Source organism: Cherax quadricarinatus, chromosome 47 (genome assembly GCF_038502225.1).
Source record: "Cherax quadricarinatus isolate ZL_2023a chromosome 47, ASM3850222v1, whole genome shotgun sequence".
Taxonomy (NCBI): Eukaryota; Metazoa; Arthropoda; class Malacostraca; order Decapoda; family Parastacidae; genus Cherax; species Cherax quadricarinatus.
The window spans coordinates 16478152-16498517 of record NC_091338.1 but is presented as its reverse complement, the minus strand read 5'-3'; the positions used below and the strand labels follow the sequence as shown (position 1 = coordinate 16498517).

Sequence of the window (20366 nt, the reverse complement as noted above, 5' to 3'; positions counted from 1 at the left end):
CGCAGAAACTGAAAGAGAGGGTACAAAGATGAAAGGAGGAAAGAGAGGTGAAGATGGAGATGGACAGAACCGAGACTCAGAAGGAACTTAAATACAACCTCCCTCACAACCACCTACAGAAGCCCCCCAACCAGGACAGCCCCAATGCAAGCAAACATCCTAACCCAAAACACGCATGCCATACCCAGTGGCCCCACCCACCTCATTACAAACTCCACCTTCACAGCAATCACCCATAGATGCTCATCAGGTCTCCCACTTCTCCAACACCAGCGTACCCCCCAGACCACAGTTTTAGAAAAGACGTTGAAGGTTTGGTATACAAATGCAGACAAAATATCTAATGTGGAGTGACATGAAAGAATCACGGAGACATCCCCCAGACATAATAGCACTCACAGAAACGAAACTCACCAGGATAACAGATGCATTTCCACCTGGATATCAGATACTCAGGAAAGATAGACGGAGCAGAGGAGGAGGAGGAGTTGTTGCACTGCTCATTAAAAACCGGTGGGGACTTGAGGAAATGGAAGGAATGGATGGAATGGGCGAAAGGGACTACATAGTAGGAACAGTGCGGTCTGAGGGCCATAAAGGGGTAATTGCAGTAATGTACAACCCACCACAGAACTGCAGGAGGACAAGAGAAGAATATGACGAGAGCAACAAAGCAATGGTTGATACACTAGCCGAGGTGGCTAGAAGAGCTTACATAGGGAGAGCAAAGTTACTAGTTATGGGTGATTTCAATCACAAGGAGATTGGGAAAACCTGGAGCCCCATGGGAGTCCCAAAATATAGAGAGCCAAGATGATGGATGTGGTACTGGAAAACCTCATTCATCAACATGCGAGGGACACTGCCAGAGAGAGAGGTGAGGATGATCACCAAGACTGGACCTAGTATTCACCTTGAGTAGTTCAGACATTGAGGATATCACGTACAAAAGGCCCCTTGGAGCTAGTGATCATGTGGTTCTGTGCTTTGATTACATACTTGAGCTACAAGTGGAGAGGGTAGCAGGAACAGCATGGGAAAACCAAACTACAAAAGGGGGGCACTACACAGGCATGAGGAACTTCCTGCAAGACATTCATTGAGAGGGAGAATTAGCGGGAAAACCAGTATAAGAAATGATGGACTATATGACAACAAAATGCAAGGGGGCAGAGGAGAGGTTTGTTCCAAGGGAAACAGAAATAATGGGAAGACCAGAACAAATCATTGGTTTACCCAAAGGTTTAGGGAGGCAAAAACTAAGTGCACTAGAGAATGGAAAAAGTACAGAAGACAAAGGACCCAGGAAAATAGAGATTAGCCGAAGAGTCGGAAATGAATATGCACAGATAAGAAGGGAGGCTCAGCGACAATACAAAAATGACATAGCATCGGAAGTCAAGTCTGATCCGAAGCTGTTGTATAGCCACATCAGGAGGAAAACAATAGCCAAGGACCAGGTAATGAGGCTGAAGAAAGACAGTGGGGAGTTCACAAGAAACGACCAAGAGGTATGTGAGGAGCTCAACATGAGATTTAAGGAAGTATTTACAGTGGAGACAGGAAGAACTCTAGGAATTCAGAATAGGGAGGTACATCAACAAGTGCTGGATGAAATACACACAACCGAGGAGGAGGTGAAGAAGCTGCTATGTGAATTTGATACGTGAAAGGCGGTGGGACCAGACAACATCTCTGTGGGTACTTAGAGAGGGAGCAGAGATACTGTGTGTGCCACTAACAAAAATCTTCAACACATCCATTGAAACTGGGCAACTACCTAAGGTATGGAAGTTGGTGAATGTAGTCCCAATTTTTAAGAAAGGAGACAGACACGAGGCATTAAACTATAGACCTGTATAACTGACATGTATAGTATGCAGTCATGGAGATGATTAGGAGGAGAGTGGTGGAACACCTAGAAAGACATAGGCTTATAAACGATAACCAGCATGGTTTCAGGGAAGGAAATTCCTGTGTCACAAATCACTGAAGTTTCATGACAAGGTAACAGAAGTAAGTCGAGAGAGAGGGGTGGATAGACTGCATTTTCTTGGACTACAAGAAGGCCTTCGACACACTTCCTCACAAGAGGTTACTGCAAAGGCTAGAGGATCAGGCACACATAACAGGAAAGGCACTGCAATGGTTCAGAGAATACCTGACAGGGAGGCAACAAGTCATGGTACGTGACGAGGTGTCAGAGTGGGCGCCTGTGACAAGCGGGGTTCCACATGGGTCAGTCCTAGGACCTGTGCTGTTTTTGGTATATGTGAACGACATAACGGAAGGGATAGACTCAGAAGTGTCCTTGTTTGCAGATGATGTGAAGTTAATGAGGTGAAATCGGTCGAGGATCAGGCAGGACTACAAAGAGACCTGGACAGGCTACAAGCCTGGTCCAGCAACTGGCTTCTTGAGTTTAACCCTGCCAAATGCAAAGTCATGAAGATTGGGGAAGGGCAAAGAAGACCGCAGACACAGTATAGTCTAGGTTGCCAAAGACTGCAAACCTCACTCAAGGAAAAAGATCTGGGGGTGAGTATAACACCAAGCACATCTCCTGAGGCACACATCAATCAGATAACTGCTGCAGCGTACGGCGTCTGGCAAACCCAAGGATAGCGTTCCGATACCTCAGTAAGGAATTGTTCAAGACTCTCTACACCATTTACGTCAGGCCCATACTGGAGTATGCAGCACCAGTTTGGAATCCACACCTGGTCAAGCATGTCAAGAAACTGCAAAGGTTTGCAACTAGTCCAAGAACTAAGGGGATTGTCCTACGAAGAAAGGTTGAGGGAAATCGGCCTGACGACACTGGAGGACAGGAGGGTCAGGGGAGACATGATAACGACATATAAAATACTGCGCGGATAGACAAGGTGGACAAAGACGGGATGTTCCAGAGATGGGACACAGAAACAAGAGGTCACAATTGGAAGTTGAAGACTCAGATGAATCAAAGGGATGTTAGGAAGTATTTCTTTAGTCATATAGTAGTCAAGCCGTAGAATAGCCTAGAAAGTGACGTAGTGGAGGCGGGAACCATACATAGTTTTAAGACGAGGTTTGATAAAGCTCATGGAGCAGGGAGAGAGAGGACCTAGTAGCAATCAGCGAAGAGGCGGGACCAGGAGCTATGACTCGATCCTTGCAACCACAAATAGGTGAGTACACACACACACACTCACTCAATATTGTGATTTTAACTGGTAATTTAGGGTATTAGTACTTCAAATGCTTCTTAAGAAATTTATATCTTAGAAGGACTGGATTAAAATTAAGTGTTTTTATCCAGGTGGAAATTATTTATAGAACTTGTCTTGAAAATATAAAAACATGACGATTGGATCATCATGTGCATGTCTTTAATTCATGATTCATTATAGTTAGCTGAGTACTGCTAGTGTAGTAATGAGATTCAGATCAATTGTTGAAAAAGATTTTTCTATACATGTTTTTCTGTAGAAGATACAAAGCCATAAAACTGTATAATTTTTATTAGCAAGTAGTATCAGACAAAATTGCAGGTCATGTTGAATATATTACAAGATAATGAAATATGAAATAACAGTACAAATAACTGCACAATTTATAAATCAGTATCTCCGTCTTCAACTCAAAACTTGAGGGAAAATCAGCTTATATATATGTACTGAAATTTGAGACTATCATGACAGTAACAATATGTAGCGGGAGGAAGTGTATGAGCCTTGACCTGCTGTATGTACAGTATCACGGGTTTGAAGCAAACTTGTTGCCACACTGCCACTACTATTAACACATATCCAAATTTCAACTCTGTCTTTGTTCTAGAGGTAATACCTCCAAAATCATTTTGCAGGGGAAAGGTAACTACTGTTGCTATGTACCAACATTCTTGTTAATACAAGGAAAATTCTTGCACTCACTGAATGCTATCCTGTCTTAACTCATTTCAAACAGAGCCTTTTCTAAGGTATACTACTATCACCTTCCTTCACAATTCCTAGGACTTAACACCCAGGTTCTAGGTACTTATTTACTGCAAGTTGAGCAGGGACAAGAGGTGCAAGGAGACCTACTCATACATCTTTACCCGCCTAAGGATTACAACTGTTTGTTCGGTTGTAAACCGAAGACACTACTATTGAGCTACGAGTCACCTGGTTGTCCAGGCTTTGATCTGCCAAACTCTCAGGCATAAGGCAAGCAACTTACCACTATGCTATTCATGTTACATCAGCTTTGATCAACATGAAGTGCAATCACAATCTTAAGACTAAAATTTACAAATAGGAGCCTTTTAACCCTTAAACTGTCCACACGTAGATCTACGTTCACATGCAAGGGGGCTCTGAACATAGATCAACGTTTTATTTTTCGTTCCTTCAAAATTGGTGCAATAGGCCTGAGTTGCCTAGACATGAGAGAATGGGTCTGTGCACTCAGTGTGCATACTATGGAAAAAATCTGGGATGCCAGGGTACCGCGTGTAAACACCAGTTAGTTTCAGCTCCATCTTGGGTCAACATCATGGCAAACTCCCGTGATTCACTCACGCCTCGTCGGTATTAACACTCTACTATTCTCAGAAAGTGATACAAAACGCGAGTTTAGTGGTTTTGACACCGATATGGCCACTAATGATCAAGGAATTGGTGAAATTTTTGATGATAACTCAGATGACCCTCAGCCCATGACCTCTGGGGTGGACAGTGTGGCCATACCAGACCCTCAGCCCAGCACTTCTGAAGTGGCCACTGTGGTCAGTGTGGCTAATGTGGCCACAACAGACCCTCAGCCCAGCACCTTTGGGGTTGCTAATGTTACTTCCCAAAGGCAACTCCTCAAGAGGAAAGTATCATCTTCAACACGTTTTGGTGATGACGATAGCAAAAGTGACGATGATGAAATTGATTTTATGACCATAGACGATTCATCGAGTGAAAGTGATAATCATTATTCCCCAGTGACATGCACTTTTAGGCGTCGTAACCTATGTTCAGGCAGTGTGCCATATGCAGTCGACGAGGGTCGTATGAGGTCATGATCCGAAACCCCAGCCACTGATAGTGATAGTGATCATGAAGGAGTGTTATGTTGGGTTGGAGGAAGAGGGAGGTGGCATGGTGCCTGGACCTCGTGGCGTGGTGGGTGGGCAGACAGAGGACTACCCGGCACCCTCTCAACCATGTGCTGCCTCCACTCCTGTACCCCCCTCCTGCTCCCCCACACCCCATGCCACAGGTCCAACTTGCAGCATGTGACTGCGAATGGAACTGGACAGAAAGTACACCATTTGTGCCACATCCTTTCAATCTTGATGGCAGTGGAAGTGGCATCATGCCACACGTCCCATCACAAATGAGTCTACAGAGTTAGACTATTTTCAGCTATACTTTAATGAGCTGATAATGAACCTAATTTTTACCCAGATCAACATGTACTACCGGTATACAATGGACCACACAGATGTTTCAGAATCTTCACAGCTGTGCAGGTGGAAAGATACAACTGTGGCTCAAATGTATTTATTCCTTGGCACTGTCATGCTTATGTCACACACATATAAGAACAATATAGTACACTACTGGTCCACAGACCACTTCATCAGTACTCCAGTCTTCTGTGACCTTCCCTGCAACAGATTCACTCTGTTGCTATGAATGTTGCACTTTTCAGACAGGAATACATTAAACCGAAATGACCTCTTATACAAAATCCGGGAATTGTTTATGTATCTGAAGCAAAAATTCAGTGCCTACTTTTATCCATTCAAGAACATTGCTGTTGACGAGTCCTTGGTTCTGTTTAAGGGACGACTGTCATTCAAACAATGTATACCAAGCAAACGTAATTGCTTTGGTATAAAACTCTTTGTTATGTGTGACTGTGAGACAGGTCTTGTGTTAGATGGCATTATCTACACAGGGAAAAACCCACTCGACGATACCAGGCACATGTTGGGCATTTCTGGTGATGTTGTTCGCAAGATGATGGAACCATACCTTGACAAGGGTCATACATTGTCCACAGACAACTGGTATACAAGCCCTATGCTTGCTGATTTCCTGTGTGTGTGAACAATACTGATATGTATGGAACAGTGAGAAGAAATAGACAACACATGCCAAGGTTCACTGGAGCAAGTCTAGTGGAAGCATTTCATGCCAATGACATCATGAAATTGACGTGGCATGACAAATGGGACGTGACGTTGCTGTCAACCATCCACAGAAACGAGATGGTACAAACAAGACAGACTGAGCAGGTTCAACAATGAACCTATTGTAAAGTCAGCTGCCATCACAAGTCACAAGTGGTATATCAAAGTGTTTTTCCACCTTGTAGACATTGCAATGTTCAATGCTTTCAACATGTACGAAATAAAGACTGGGAAGCGACAATGATATACGGAATTCACCCTCAATGTCATCAAGCAGATAGCAAAAAAGCATGGTACCACACCTATACCTGCCACTCCACAGCGACCTGTCACCCCACAACAGCGACCTGTCACCCCACAACTAGAGGGGGAAGTGCCTAACCAAATAATCCCTAACTATCACTGCCTAATACCACTACCATCTACTCCAAAGAAGTATATTCCCAGAAAAAGTGTGTTGTGTGTGCTTACACTAAACAACGACCCCAAGTGCGAAAAGACACACGATACACGTGTCAGCAATGTGGGGGTGGCACTCTGTATGAATCCATGTGTGGAAAATACTGTATATATTTTCCGGAAATACGGTAATTTATAGGTAAATAGATGGCCTATACTGTATTTAATAATATTTGTCATAGAAAACGGAAAGCCTGCGTCTGGGCAGGAGACTCGCCATCTTGGTTTTGATTTTGTATTAGAAACGTTGGTGAATGGGGAAGAATTTTTCGTGCTCTAGAGGTTAAAATTGTGCTGACACCTCTCAAATAGGAGGCGAAATTGGTGGATATGCATTCCTGCATAACTTGAGATATCAGACGACTGGACAAGACAGCTCCAGGAACCTCAGATAAGCTCTCTATATTTGTGTATAATTCTGGCCAGCATTATTTTCATAGATTTAGTTAGAGGTTTTCTGAGTATGATACACATTAATCTCCAGTCAAATTGGTGAGTGATATTAAGATATATTTTCCTTCTGTTGTATAATTGTATATATATATATATATATATATATATATATATATATATATATATATATATATATATATATATATATATATATATATATATATATATATATATATATAACCATTTATTATTTTTAAAATACAGTCCACAAATTTATATATTTACCAGCATTCCTGGTGTATGTATATTTCATTTAATTAATAGGTCCAGAGCAACTTGTGGATATGACAGTGGTAGGTATCGAAGGGGGACATTTTTTGCGACCTAGGTGTCCCAAAAATAAATAAATAACAAAAAGGCACAATACCGTGACTGGAACGATACACAAATAACCCGCACATAAAAGACAGAAGCTTACGACGACGTTTCGGTCCGACTTGGACCATTGACAAAGTCACACTAACCTTGTCTAACTGATTAATAATAGTCATCATTGTTCATTTACTGTTATGTATATAATTATACATCCAAGTAAATGCAATTTTCCACACCATGCTTCTTGGAGTATCATACAGTGGTGGACTTTTAGAAACATATATGGGACTTGTAAATACCTTGTATATATATATGTAAACAATAGTATGTGATTGAACTAGGTGTACAAATTCATTTATCAGTGTGAACATGTGTGTTTGTGACAGTATGATTACTAATTTAGTACCAAACAACAAGAATTGACTATGAAATCAAAAGATCTGCAACAAAACATTATTATCATAACATGAAAACAACAAAAAATAGAAAAGAATTGGGAAAAAGCGATAAATGTTTATTATTTCTGCAAGCGGCAGTGCTCCATGTTGCCAACACCTCATCATTTAGCACCAACTTCGCGGGCTTTTATCTTGGTAAGTACTGGCCCTAAATTTTTTTTATCCTATAACATTTATAAAAATGCGCTCTTCAATTTAAAAAAAAAATATTTTTCAAAACATTCGGAGCGCTGCACAGTGAACATAGATCTACGTTTGGAAAGTTTAAGGGTTAATATTTGTTTCTCATACCTGTGAACTTGGTAGATCATGGTTTCATACAATCTCCCATTCCCTCACATTGTAATACTTTCATAGTTGAGTGAAATATCAGTGTAGTGACAATAATATATGATCATGCAAAAGAATGTTGCCTGGCACCCAGGACGGCAGTAGTTCTACAAAACACGATTTAGAGCTACAGTAAGGCCTGTCATAATTTTATGATGGTTATTTATTCATATTTAATGTCAGTTTGACAATGGTAATATGTTTGTTTCACTCTAGGGAGGGGGGAGAACTCAGTTTATGGCTCGTGCATTTCTTCTTTACAGTGTATGTATGCCATACTGTACCTAACTGCTGTACTTAAATATCTGAGCTTGTTTTCACACCTGCAGATATGCTAACTTCCATTCTTTTTGTGGAGATGTAAATATGAGGTGATCAGTTGTTCCGCCTGGGGAAGTAAGTTTGAGGCAGTCAGTTCCCCAGCTTTGATGTGTGTTCATAGCTTCATAGCCTTGATGAATTCATCGAAGGTATGGAGCTGAGCATACACCAAGGCTGAGGGGACTGACCACCTCAAACTTCGTAACTGCATCTCCATGACCTCTGCTATATGTTCTGTATTCTGCTATTCTTCCATAACAAAACATAAAACATACTGTAATTCATTAAAATACAGTAGTATTAAGATACAGAATATAGCATTAAAATTTCAAAGTACGTACTGTATGACTTGAGGAATGTTTTATATATGTTGATTTTAATGTCGTATTTTGCTGTACAGTTTCATCATGCATGAAAGTTAAATTAATATCTTCCAAACTTTTTAGATATACTGTACTGTAGGTTTAGTAATTTATTAGAGCTGTCAAAGCCAGTTTGCAAGAATTTGGGTAGTGGTAGTATACTAGCAAAGATAGTTAAGTATGCGTGTGAGTGTGTATATTTGGGATTTGTGGTTATTATGTGAGATAGTTGAAAGAACGTGTCTTTATTTTATGTCATATAAAATCTGTCCTGAGCAGTCTGCCATATAACGTAAGTTTTGAAACATGTTATGTATTTTATCATATGGAAGCTACTGAAAGTTTGAAGACAAGATTAGCAAACAATGATGAAATCATTGTAGGGCAACGAATATTAATACTCGACTCCAGTTAGGCCTAGTAATGCACACACAGAACTAATACATTTCATAATATAAATGTATATTTCTTAAATTACTATAAAATTGTGTATAATTAACTTGTACAAAGAGTGAAGTACTTAAGGGGTAAAAGAATATGTAATGTAGTCGTCATCTTGGCCAGAAATCAGTATAATGAAATACCAGAGTGAGTGATTTTTCTAATCAAATGTGAAGTAATTATAACATCTTTCTTTAACAGAGAGTTTGAGGTAGAGTCACTACACTTCCCAGGTCAGACTCATCGATGGCAAGTGTCTGGATGGCTTCAGAAGGGCAGCGAGAAAGCACATAACTCTCTGTTAGATGATATAGCTCTTGCCCTCTCCCTTATTGTTGTCACTGCCAAGAACAGACTGTCCTCCCCATTGTTCTCACTCTCTCACTCTCTTCACTCAGTCTGGCAGGCAATTCTCATGCTTGTAGGTGAGTTGACATTTTTAATTACATATTACTCTGACATGTTACTCTTTAAATATAAGAAGATACCTGTTTGTTCATTTATAAAATATGGGGTGGTAGGAGAAGTGGCATATTCAGATGGTCTCAGGGAGAAATTGAAGTATTTTTCCTTGAAGCCTTTTTATCTACTTCTCCAAGACTATGGGTACTCATAATTTGTACTAGAGATGGACTCCATTTCTTGTAACAAAACTAATATTTCATGTTATTAAAATTTACAGTACTTTGGTAAATAGTATACATCTATTATGGGGTCCGTCATTATACAGTATGAATACAGTATACTACAGATAAAAGATATTATAGTATTTATACTGTATATTGGGGTATTCTGGAGCATATATGTCTTACAGTGACAGGACACAAGCTTGAACCTCCTACAGTCCTTGCACTGAGCTGTCCTCACAGGTTTAATGCATTGCATAAATACTTTATCTTTACCACATTGGCTACCTCCCACCAAGATAGTGACCTAAACACAGAAACACATCACTGTCACTCATTCAACAGCTATCTTGCCAAATGTGTGCAAACAGGACAGTTAAATTGATCCTCTGTACCATGTCCTTGCCTTTTTTTTTCTGAGTGCAGGCTCACTTTGTCTGACCTTTTTGGGTTATCCTACATAATTTACACATATGCTACTAGGTATGATAATTGTACTCATGTGTACCTGTACCTAAATAAACTACTTGTGTCCCATGGCTTGGTAGGCAATGCTCTCGCCTCACACACTGTGTCCATGGGATACAGCTGGTTCGTTAATGAAAAAAAGATCTTTATTTCTACAAGTACATATACATTGTATACAGGCTTAGCTGACATCAGTGGCATAGTACTATATAGAAATACCCTTGTTATGCAGAGCATTTTGGGCAAATTGGGTCAATTTTGTTCCCAGGACATGACCCACATCAGTTGAATAACATGCAGTTGACTAACACACTGATGGGTTAACAGGGACAGTAGATGTCTTTAGGAAACATGTCCTGGTGTATCCACCTGTACAAGGGAAAAAACATGGATCTCAGTGTGTGAGCTGAGTGCATTTGCAATCAAGCTACGGGACACATTGGACATGTTTTCTTACACCTGTTGTCCACGTACACCTAGCAGGAAGTAGGTACCTGGGTGTTAGTCAACTGGTGTGGGTTGCATCCTGGGTGACAAGATTGAAGGCCCTCAATGAAGAAAAGACAGACAGTCCATGATGATGCACTGACTTTCTTGATTTATCCTGGGTGGGTAACCCTCCTGGCTAAAAACCTGAACAAATCTTATCTTACTCTGTACCTCTGGGGCATCAATGCTGGTGTTGGTAGAGTGGAGACATTTCACACTATCCAGTTCTGAGCATTGGTGACAAATTTTCCAGTTCTCCCTCCTGGACGTTTGTCCTCATCATATATTGGGCAATTGATCTGGGCTGCCATTCACCAGCTTTTTTTTTTCCCCATTCTGCAGATTTCTAAGACTTGGGGAAGCCCTAACTTCTTAGGGAAGGTGCCTTGATGTCAGTGAGGGGGCTCTTGATCCAGGGAATGGGACTTATCCTCTCCTTCCTTGGATTGAACTTGAATGCCTCCATTCCTCAAGCCAGACTTCCAGGAGGCATGGCTCAGTAAAGCATATGCTTTGGTGACTCTCAAAACCAACAATAGGAATAGCAATAGCAACAACTACAGTAATGCTAATGACTAACAAAAGCAGTATCAACAGTAGCAGTAACAACTACAGGAACAACAGTATTGATGAAAACAGTAGCAAGTACAACAGTAACAGCAATGACAACAGTAATGACAGCTGTAACTGTACTTCCCACCTTTGGAATCACAACATTCCCAGCCATCCTGCACAGTTTACTCACTACTTTCCCTCTCCATAATTAAAGTCTAGCTAACTGGTTTTCCTGATAGGAGTGTTGACAAACGATTTTCGGAACCTAACAAGCTGTTGGAATGTGAGCAAGGTAATATTTTGTGAAGGAATTCAGGTAAACTAGCTGGACTTGAGTCCTGGAGGTGGGAAGTACAGTTCCTACACTCTGAAGGTGGGGTTTGGGATATTTGCTGTTTGGAGGGACATCTGAAATATTGTGACTTTGTGCCTCTGGCAAGACAGTGATAGTAAGAATGATGGTGAAAATGTTTCTTTTTTGGGTCACCCTGCCTCAGTGGGAGACAGCCAGCGTGTTAAAAAAAGAATATTATTTGTACTTTGTTTTGTCCAGTTTTTTTTATTTTGGGTTCCTCCCAATTAGGTTTAAAATTTTCCTTTCACGAACTCTTATGTCTATATAATAAAAAATGTATTGCATCAGTTAGACAAGTTCAGTCAAATGTTAATACTGTAGTAACCCTTACGGAGTTATGATTCTTAAATTCCTGAGACACTGGACATGATGAAAATGAAAAGAACTAAGGCATGCACAAAAAGTTAATGTGCTCTGCAGTCGGCTAAATACCACAAGCTATGCAGAGGAGGAGGGCAGGTGTACCTGCAAACAAGCGGCTGTTGGTGAGATGTGTATTCCTGATCTTCAGTCAACAGAGATTTGTCTCAAAGTGGGTATTCCTTTTGAAATAAATTTTTGACTTTGACTTTAAAGGAGGAAGGCCAAACGCTCATGTCCTACTGAACCCTGTACAACATTTTTTTTAATTCATGCATAATGTGCGGTATGTGTGAGACAGAACCAGTTTAATTATCATGTGTGTAATCTTTGAGATGAGTAATGAAGTTGAAAAGGAGAAAAATAATAGGAAGTATAGAAATATTTTTTTTGGTAGTAAATCTAGCAACTAATATCAGCTGATAAGTTCTAATTTCAAATTATTTTGAGATGCTGAATAATCACTGAATCTATATTTAATGTAAAAGAAACCTTGGACAAGAAAAAAATTCAAAATTTTATGGAGGCCCAACTCAAGTGCTGAGCTCAATGCTTTAAAATAATCAACTTTTATTAGTCAAGAAAAATAAAAGGCACTATTATATTCTTTTACTAGTGCTTATAGTACATTTGAATTTTGTTATATGTGATAAATTAGCTTTTTTATAACTGGATATTCTGTGAGATGGTCTGTGTCAATCACAGCCTTAGCATTCAACATCTCATCTTGATTATTTAAGTTATTGAAAGTAATGGCTTCCAAAGATACATTGACTATGGCTCAAGTTAACTTAATATTATAGTTATGGGAAAATATTTTCTTTGCAAACATTGTTGAGTTCTTGCATATGTTATGCTTCCCATGATGAATGTAATGAATGTATATTGAAATATATTACCTTTTTACAGATCTAGCAGTAGGCATTCCCTGGGTTCAAGCTCATAACTTGGAGGCACGGATGAAGGAAGAGCGCTGTAGTTACCTAGTACAGGAGCTAACATGCAAAGTAATGTATTAGGATATATTATGTACTGGCTTGAAAACTTTTGACTCATTTAGATTTAGGAAATATTTCTATTACCAATTTCTACCATGTTTGGGAGAATATAAACTGTCCAGGAAAATAGATGCCTAGAGTTATTTAATCCCAGCCATAGCTAGAAGAGTGTGGAGGAGATTTGGCTCTACTCAGGTGAGGTGGATGGCTGTGGTTCTTGTGTTATTGTGGATGCTGAGTTATTAGTAGTTGATATTAGTACTAGAGTACTTTTGTGGTCTGTAATGCTTCTCTTGTCTATTGTGCCTTGCAGGACTTTATAAAGCTGATGAGGTTATTAGTTCTCCAGACCCCTGCTACAAAGCAGTGCTTCCTGATGTGTTGGGGTTCTTTTCAGTGAAAAGGCCTGCAGTTTTACCAGTAATGTGCAATTTCTCACATAACTTCTGAAGTGTTTACTGTACTGTTTATCTTCAGGTTCTTCCTCACCCTCTTCTGTTATCTGCTTCTGTCTTTACTGGGAACTGAACTCTTCTGGCAATTCTTCTGCAGTTGGTTCTTCATTATTCCCTTGTAGTACAATAGACCCTTGTATTACACGGTAGTAATGTTCCTGAAAGTGCTATGTTAGGTAAATCTGTTAGATAAACTGAAGAACTTATGGGAAAAATAGACCAAGTACCTGGGAGCCTCAAAATAGCCAAACAACTTTTTTTTTTTTTAGACTTCCAGATCTTACAAAAATAAATGTGAATATGTAATTGTTGTTCATTGTCATGATGTATTATGTTGTTTTTACTGCTTAAGACTACAAATGCATCAAAAATCATAGTATTTCTTACCTTAAATTGTGGGTGCTGGTGTTTGTCGATGATTTTGAAGAGTGGAGAGCTATGCTGTGGCCTTACTGGGCTGAGGTGGATGGTAGAGGTTCTGGTACTGAAGTCGATGGTTGTACTGAGTGTGCATAAATTTCGTAATGGATTTCTGGGCTGTTTTACCCTGCAGTACATTATGCAGCTGACGGTAAGGTATCAGCTGCTCTAGACATCGTTTCGGAGCACTGCTTCTAGATTTGTCAGGGTCCTCTTCAGTGAAAAGTCTAACTTTAAATCAGCAAATCAGTCAAGTCAGTCAGTAATGTCAGTCACTCAAGTCAGTAAGTCAGTCAAGTCAATCAGTAAGTCAGTGAATCAGTCAGTCAATCAGTCAAGTCAATCAAGTAAGTGAAATCAGTCAATAAGTCAGTCAAGTAAGTCAGTCAAGTCAGTCAGTAAGTCAGTCTGTAAGTCAGTCAAGCCAAATAAGTCAGTAAGTCAAGTAAGTCAGTAACACAAGTAAATCTGTCAAGTCTCAAGTCTGTCTGTTAGTAAGTCAGTTAGTTATTCATCACACAAACTCGTATATTTACCTCATTCTTTTTAATTGTACAAACTGATGTTTCATTAAGGCCATAGGAGAGGGAACTCTCCCTCATTCACACTTCACTTTTTTCATTACCATCATAGATGCCTATGCTTCTTGGCACCTGCAGCATCACTCATATCCCTCTTGGGTGCCATGGTTAATATCCAGAGATAAGATTGGGTGATGAAAATATCCAAAATTATTTGCTAAATACAGAGTACATAAGGTCAGTGACACTTCCAGGAAGTAACAGTAGGTGGCATTGGTGGTAGTGGGAAAGGGAAGGAGCTGTGTGTCCTCAAGCACTTGACCCAGAGACCCAACCTCAGTTAGTGGGGAAAAAAGTTCCACAGCATGTAGCACTGTGCTACCTGCTGTGGAAACCTACAACAGGTAGCATAAAAATTTTGCATGTTAGCTGATTTGGCACTTAATATCAAGATTTTTGCATGCTATTGAAATTTTGGTTGCCCACTCCTCTTTCTCATCTACATCAGTGATCTCCCCAATGCATTCCAACTCCTTAAACCAGTTTTATTTGCAGATGACACTGCTTATGTCAACTCCCATTCGAACCCAGCTATACTTAGAAACACTGTAAACAACGAGCTGCTAAAAATATATACTTGGATGATGACCAACAAACTCACTCTTAACATAGACAAAACATACTTCATGCTCTTTGGGAACAGAGCCTCAAATATCCATTTTAATATATCGATAAATGGTTCCCCTATACCAAGACACACTGAGAGTAAATTTCTAGGTCTTCTCTTTGACTGTAATCTTTAATTTCATTCCCACATCCAACATATATCCAAGAAAATTTCCAAATCAGTAGGCCTTCTTTTTTCAGATACGATATTATGTACCTCAAACAATACTCCTTGCCCTATACCACTCTTTAATATATACTTTCCTCACCTGTGGTATTTGTGCCTGGGGATCAACCACAGCCAACCACCTTAAACCTTTAATAACCCAACAAAACGCTGCTGTGTGAATGATTACCAGCTCGTGTGCTAGACAACACACCCCACCACTTTTTAAAAGCCTGAACTTGCTAAATATACAAGACATGCACTCATATTATTGTCTCTACTACATATACAGAACATTAAATTTCACTGTAAACCCTCCACTTAAACTTCTCCTTGATAGTTACAACAGAACACACAGTCATAATACAAGGCATAAGGCACTCTTCAGCATCCCTCATGTCAGTCTCACACTATGCAAAAACTCTGTACTCACTACCGGAACCGGAAAAAGATCCCCTGACTACTTATAAATTTAGGACTTTGCTCAAAAATCATCTTATCACTCAGTATTAACCAAATGAACCAAAACAGCTTCTAATTGGTTATATTATATGACCTCTAGACTTTTAAACATCTGCCAATCCATGAAATATTACTGCCTGAACCATTAACCCTTTGAGGGTCCGTCCAGTAGATCTACGGCTTTACGTTCAGGGTCCAAACCGTAGATCTACGTTATGAGCTCAGCTCACTCTGATAAACTGTGAGTGGTACATTTGGGCCTAGATATGAGAGAATACATCTGTGTGGTATGTGTGCACCACATAAAACAGATCCTGCAGCACGCTGCGTATAACGAGAGAAAAAACTGAAATCATGATTTTTCGATTAAAACAGCGACTTTGCAGTGTTTTTTCGTATGTTTTTTATAGTTCTATTTGCGATTTCTTGGTCTCATTTGATAGAATGGAAGACATATTACAGAAATAGAGATGATTTTGATTGGTTTTCGCACTGGAAATGGCTTGAAACTGAGCTCAAAATAGCAGAAATTTTAAATTTTTGCCGATATTCAAGAGTAAACAAACGACCTCACACGTCTAATACACGCCAGCTGGTGGGTCTATTATGCATTCACAAATATGGTGATGATATTTATACAATTATTACAGTATTGCATAACAGTAAATCTTCTATTTTTGGTGTGAATAAAAATTCATTATGTGAATAAAAAATCAAAATGGAATTTATTTGTAAAACCTCAAAACGTAACTAATGAACAGAGGAAATGTTAGTTTAGTTCCAGGAATACCTACATTGTTTATTCTGGACCCTATTTTGAAATTGGAATATTTTGAACTTTGTGTTAAATTGGCCAAATTAACAATTTCCGATCACTTTAATTTGTAGTTGAAACAGTTGACTTGGCGATTTCTTGTGCTCAATCGATAGAATAGAAGTAATACTAGTGAAATAGCTAAGAATTTGGTTGACTGGAATAATGTAATTGGCCTAAAATGGGAGTCAAAGTCGGCAAAATCGCCAATTCGTAAATATCACTGACACATCAAAATTCGCGAGAGCATAATTTCGTCAATTTTCCATCAAATTTCGTACTTTTTGTTTTATTACCTTCACAAAAAGATTCTCTACCATTTCATAAGAAAAAATAACAAATTTTTTTTTTGAAAATTCTTGGACACTGGGGCACCACTTCAGATTTGGGCCTGGGACCCTGAAGGGGTTAATTGTAATATTGTTTTTATTATGTGCAACTTCAAGATTATTATTTTTATAAACCTCCACCTTAACTACCTCACATTAGTATTAAGATTAAATAAGACTATAATAAAGTCAACCACTATTATCTTGTCTAGTTTTAAATAGTTGCTATGTACTAGGATTAGTCTCCCTGAAATGCTCCAGCATGATAGTGGCTTTCTTTGTACTTAGCAAACCAAAATTGTAATTGCACAGTGTAACCTTTCCAAAGAAATAAATCTTTATCTTTATCTTGTTGGATGAAAGGTTGATGGATAGGCTTTGTGATGTACATGTTTATAGAGGGACAACGGATATATCGGATTATTATTTAGTTGTAGCTACAGTTAGAGTAACAGGTAGATGGGACAAAAGGAAAAGAGCAACAGAAAGTAAGAGAGAGGTGAAAGCTTATAACCTAAGGGAGGAGGAAGTTAGGGTGAGATATAAGCAACTATTGGTAGAAAGGTGAGCTGGTGAAAGTATGGGTAATGGGGGGGGGTTGAAGAGGGATGGGATAGTTTTAAAAATACAGTGTTAAAATGTGGGGCAGAAGTCTGTGGCTATAGGAGGGTGGGTGCAGGAAGAAAGAGGAATGATTGGTGGAATGATGAAGTAAAGGGTGTGATAAAACAGAAAAAGGTAGCTTATGAGAGGTTTTTACAAATCAGAAGTGATATAAGAAGGGCAGAATATTTATTTTTTTTTATTATCACACCGGCCGATTCCCACCAAGGCAGGGTGGCCCGAAAAAGAAAAACTTTCACCATCATTCACTCCATCACTGTCTTGCCAGAAGGGTGCTTTACACTACAGTTTTTAAACTGCAACATTAACACCCCTCCTTCAGAGTGCAGGCACTGTACTTCCCATCTCCAGGACTCAAGTCCGGCCTGCCGGTTTCCCTGAATCCCTTCATAAATGTTACTTTGCTCACACTCCAACAGCACGTCAAGTATTAAAAACCATTTGTCTCCATTCACTCCTATCAAACACGCTCACGCATGCCTGCTGGAAGTCCAAGCCCCTCGCACACAAAACCTCCTTTACCCCCTCCCTCCAACCCTTCCTAGGCCGACCCCTACCCCGCCTTCCTTCCACTACAGACTGATACACTCTTGAAGTCATTCTGTTTCGCTCCATTCTCTCTACATGTCCGAACCACCTCAACAACCCTTCCTCAGCCCTCTGGACAACAGTTTTGGTAATCCCGCACCTCCTCCTAACTTCCAAACTACGAATTCTCTGCATTATATTCACACCACACATTGCCCTCAGACATGACATCTCCACTGCCTCCAGCCTTCTCCTCGCTGCAACATTCATCACCCACGCTTCACACCCATATAAGAGCGTTGGTAAAACTATACTCTCATACATTCCCCTCTTTGCCTCCAAGGACAAAGTTCTTTGTTTCCACAGACTCCTAAGTGCACCACTCACTCTTTTTCCCTCATCAATTCTATGATTCACCTCATCTTTCATAGACCCATCCGCTGACACGTCCACTCCCAAATATCTGAATACGTTCACCTCCTCCATACTCTCTCCCTCCAATCTGATATTCAATCTTTCATCACCTAATCTTTTTGTTATCCTCATAACCTTACTCTTTCCTGTATTCACCTTTAATTTTCTTCTTTTGCACACCCTACCAAATTCATCCACCAATCTCTGCAACTTCTCTTCAGAATCTCCCAAGAGCACAGTGTCATCAGCAAAGAGCAGCTGTGACAACTCCCACTTTGTGTGTGATTCTTTATCTTTTAACTCCACGCCTCTTGCCAAAACCCTCGCATTTACTTCTCTTACAACCCCATCTATAAATATATTAAACAACCACGGTGACATCACACATCCTTGTCTAAGGCCTACTTTTACTGGGAAAAAATTTCCCTCTTTCCTACATACTCTAACTTGAGCCTCACTATCCTCGTAAAAACTCTTCACTGCTTTCAGTAACCTACCTCCTACACCATACACTTGCAACATCTGCCACATTGCCCCCCTATCCACCCTGTCATACGCCTTTTCCAAATCCATAAATGCCACAAAGACCTCTTTAGCCTTATCTAAATACTGTTCACTTATATGTTTCACTGTAAACACCTGGTCCACACACCCCCTACCTTTCCTAAAGCCTCCTTGTTCATCTGCTATCCTATTCTCCGTCTTACTCTTAATTCTTTCAATTATAACTCTACCATACACTTTACCAGGTACACTCAACAGACTTATCCCCCTATAATTTTTACACTCTCTTTTATCCCCTTTGCCTTTATACAAAGGAACTATGCATGCTCTCTGCCAATCCCTAGGTACCTTACCCTCTTCCATACATTTATTAAATAATTGCACCAACCACTCCAAAACTATATCCCCACCTGCTTTTAACATTTCTATCTTTATCCCATCAATCCCGGCTGCCTTACCCCCTTTCATTTTACCTACTGCCTCACGAACTTCCCCCACACTCACAACTGGCTCTTCCTCACTCCTACAAGATGTTATTCCTCCTTGCCCTATACACGAAATCACAGCTTCCCTATCTTCATCAACATTTAACAATTCCTCAAAATATTCCTTCCATCTTCCCAATACCTCTAACTCTCCATTTAATAACTCTCCTCTCCTATTTTTAACTGACAAATCCATTTGTTCTCTAGGCTTTCTTAACTTGTTAATCTCACTCCAAAACTTTTTCTTATTTTCAACAAAATTTGTTGATAACATCTCACCCACTCTCTCATTTGCTCTCTTTTTACATTGCTTCACCACTCTCTTAACTTCTCTCTTTTTCTCCATATACTCTTCCCTCCTTGCATCACTTCTACTTTGTAAAAACTTCTCATATGCTAACTTTTTCTCCCTTACTACTCTCTTTACATCATCATTCCACCAATCGCTCCTCTTCCCTCCTGCACCCACTTTCCTGTAACCACAAACTTCTGCTGAACACTAACACTACATTTTTAAACCTACCCCATACCTCTTCGACCCCATTGCCTATGCTCTCATTAGCCCATCTATCCTCCAATAGCTGTTTATATCTTACCCTAACTGCCTCCTCTTTTAGTTTATAAACCTTCACCTCTCTCTTCCCTGATGCTTCTATTCTCCTTGTATCCCATCTACCTTTTACTCTCAGTATAGCTACAACTAGAAAGTGATCTGATATATCTGTGGCCCCTCTATAAACATGTACATCCTGAAGTCTACTCAACAGTCTTTTATCTACCAATACATAATCCAACAAACTACTGTCATTTCGCCCTACATCATATCGTGTATACTTA

The 20366-nt window shown here is 39.8% G+C and overlaps 1 protein-coding gene across 7 annotated transcripts in view; it reads left to right on the top strand.

The window, feature by feature from the left end:
* LOC128696472 (uncharacterized) overlaps positions 1-20366 on the top strand; it is a 765910-nt gene that overhangs the window by 562609 nt on the left and 182935 nt on the right. For all 7 annotated transcript variants that reach the window (XR_011393241.1, XM_070094722.1, XM_070094721.1 and 4 more), the window contains 2 exons: positions 9492-9715; positions 13053-13150. Coding sequence is in view for 6 of the 7 variants with exons in the window: in XM_070094722.1 (XP_069950823.1) it covers positions 9492-9715; positions 13053-13150 (322 nt within the window). In the remaining variant the exon portion in view is untranslated. The remainder of the gene's footprint in view (positions 1-9491; positions 9716-13052; positions 13151-20366) is intronic.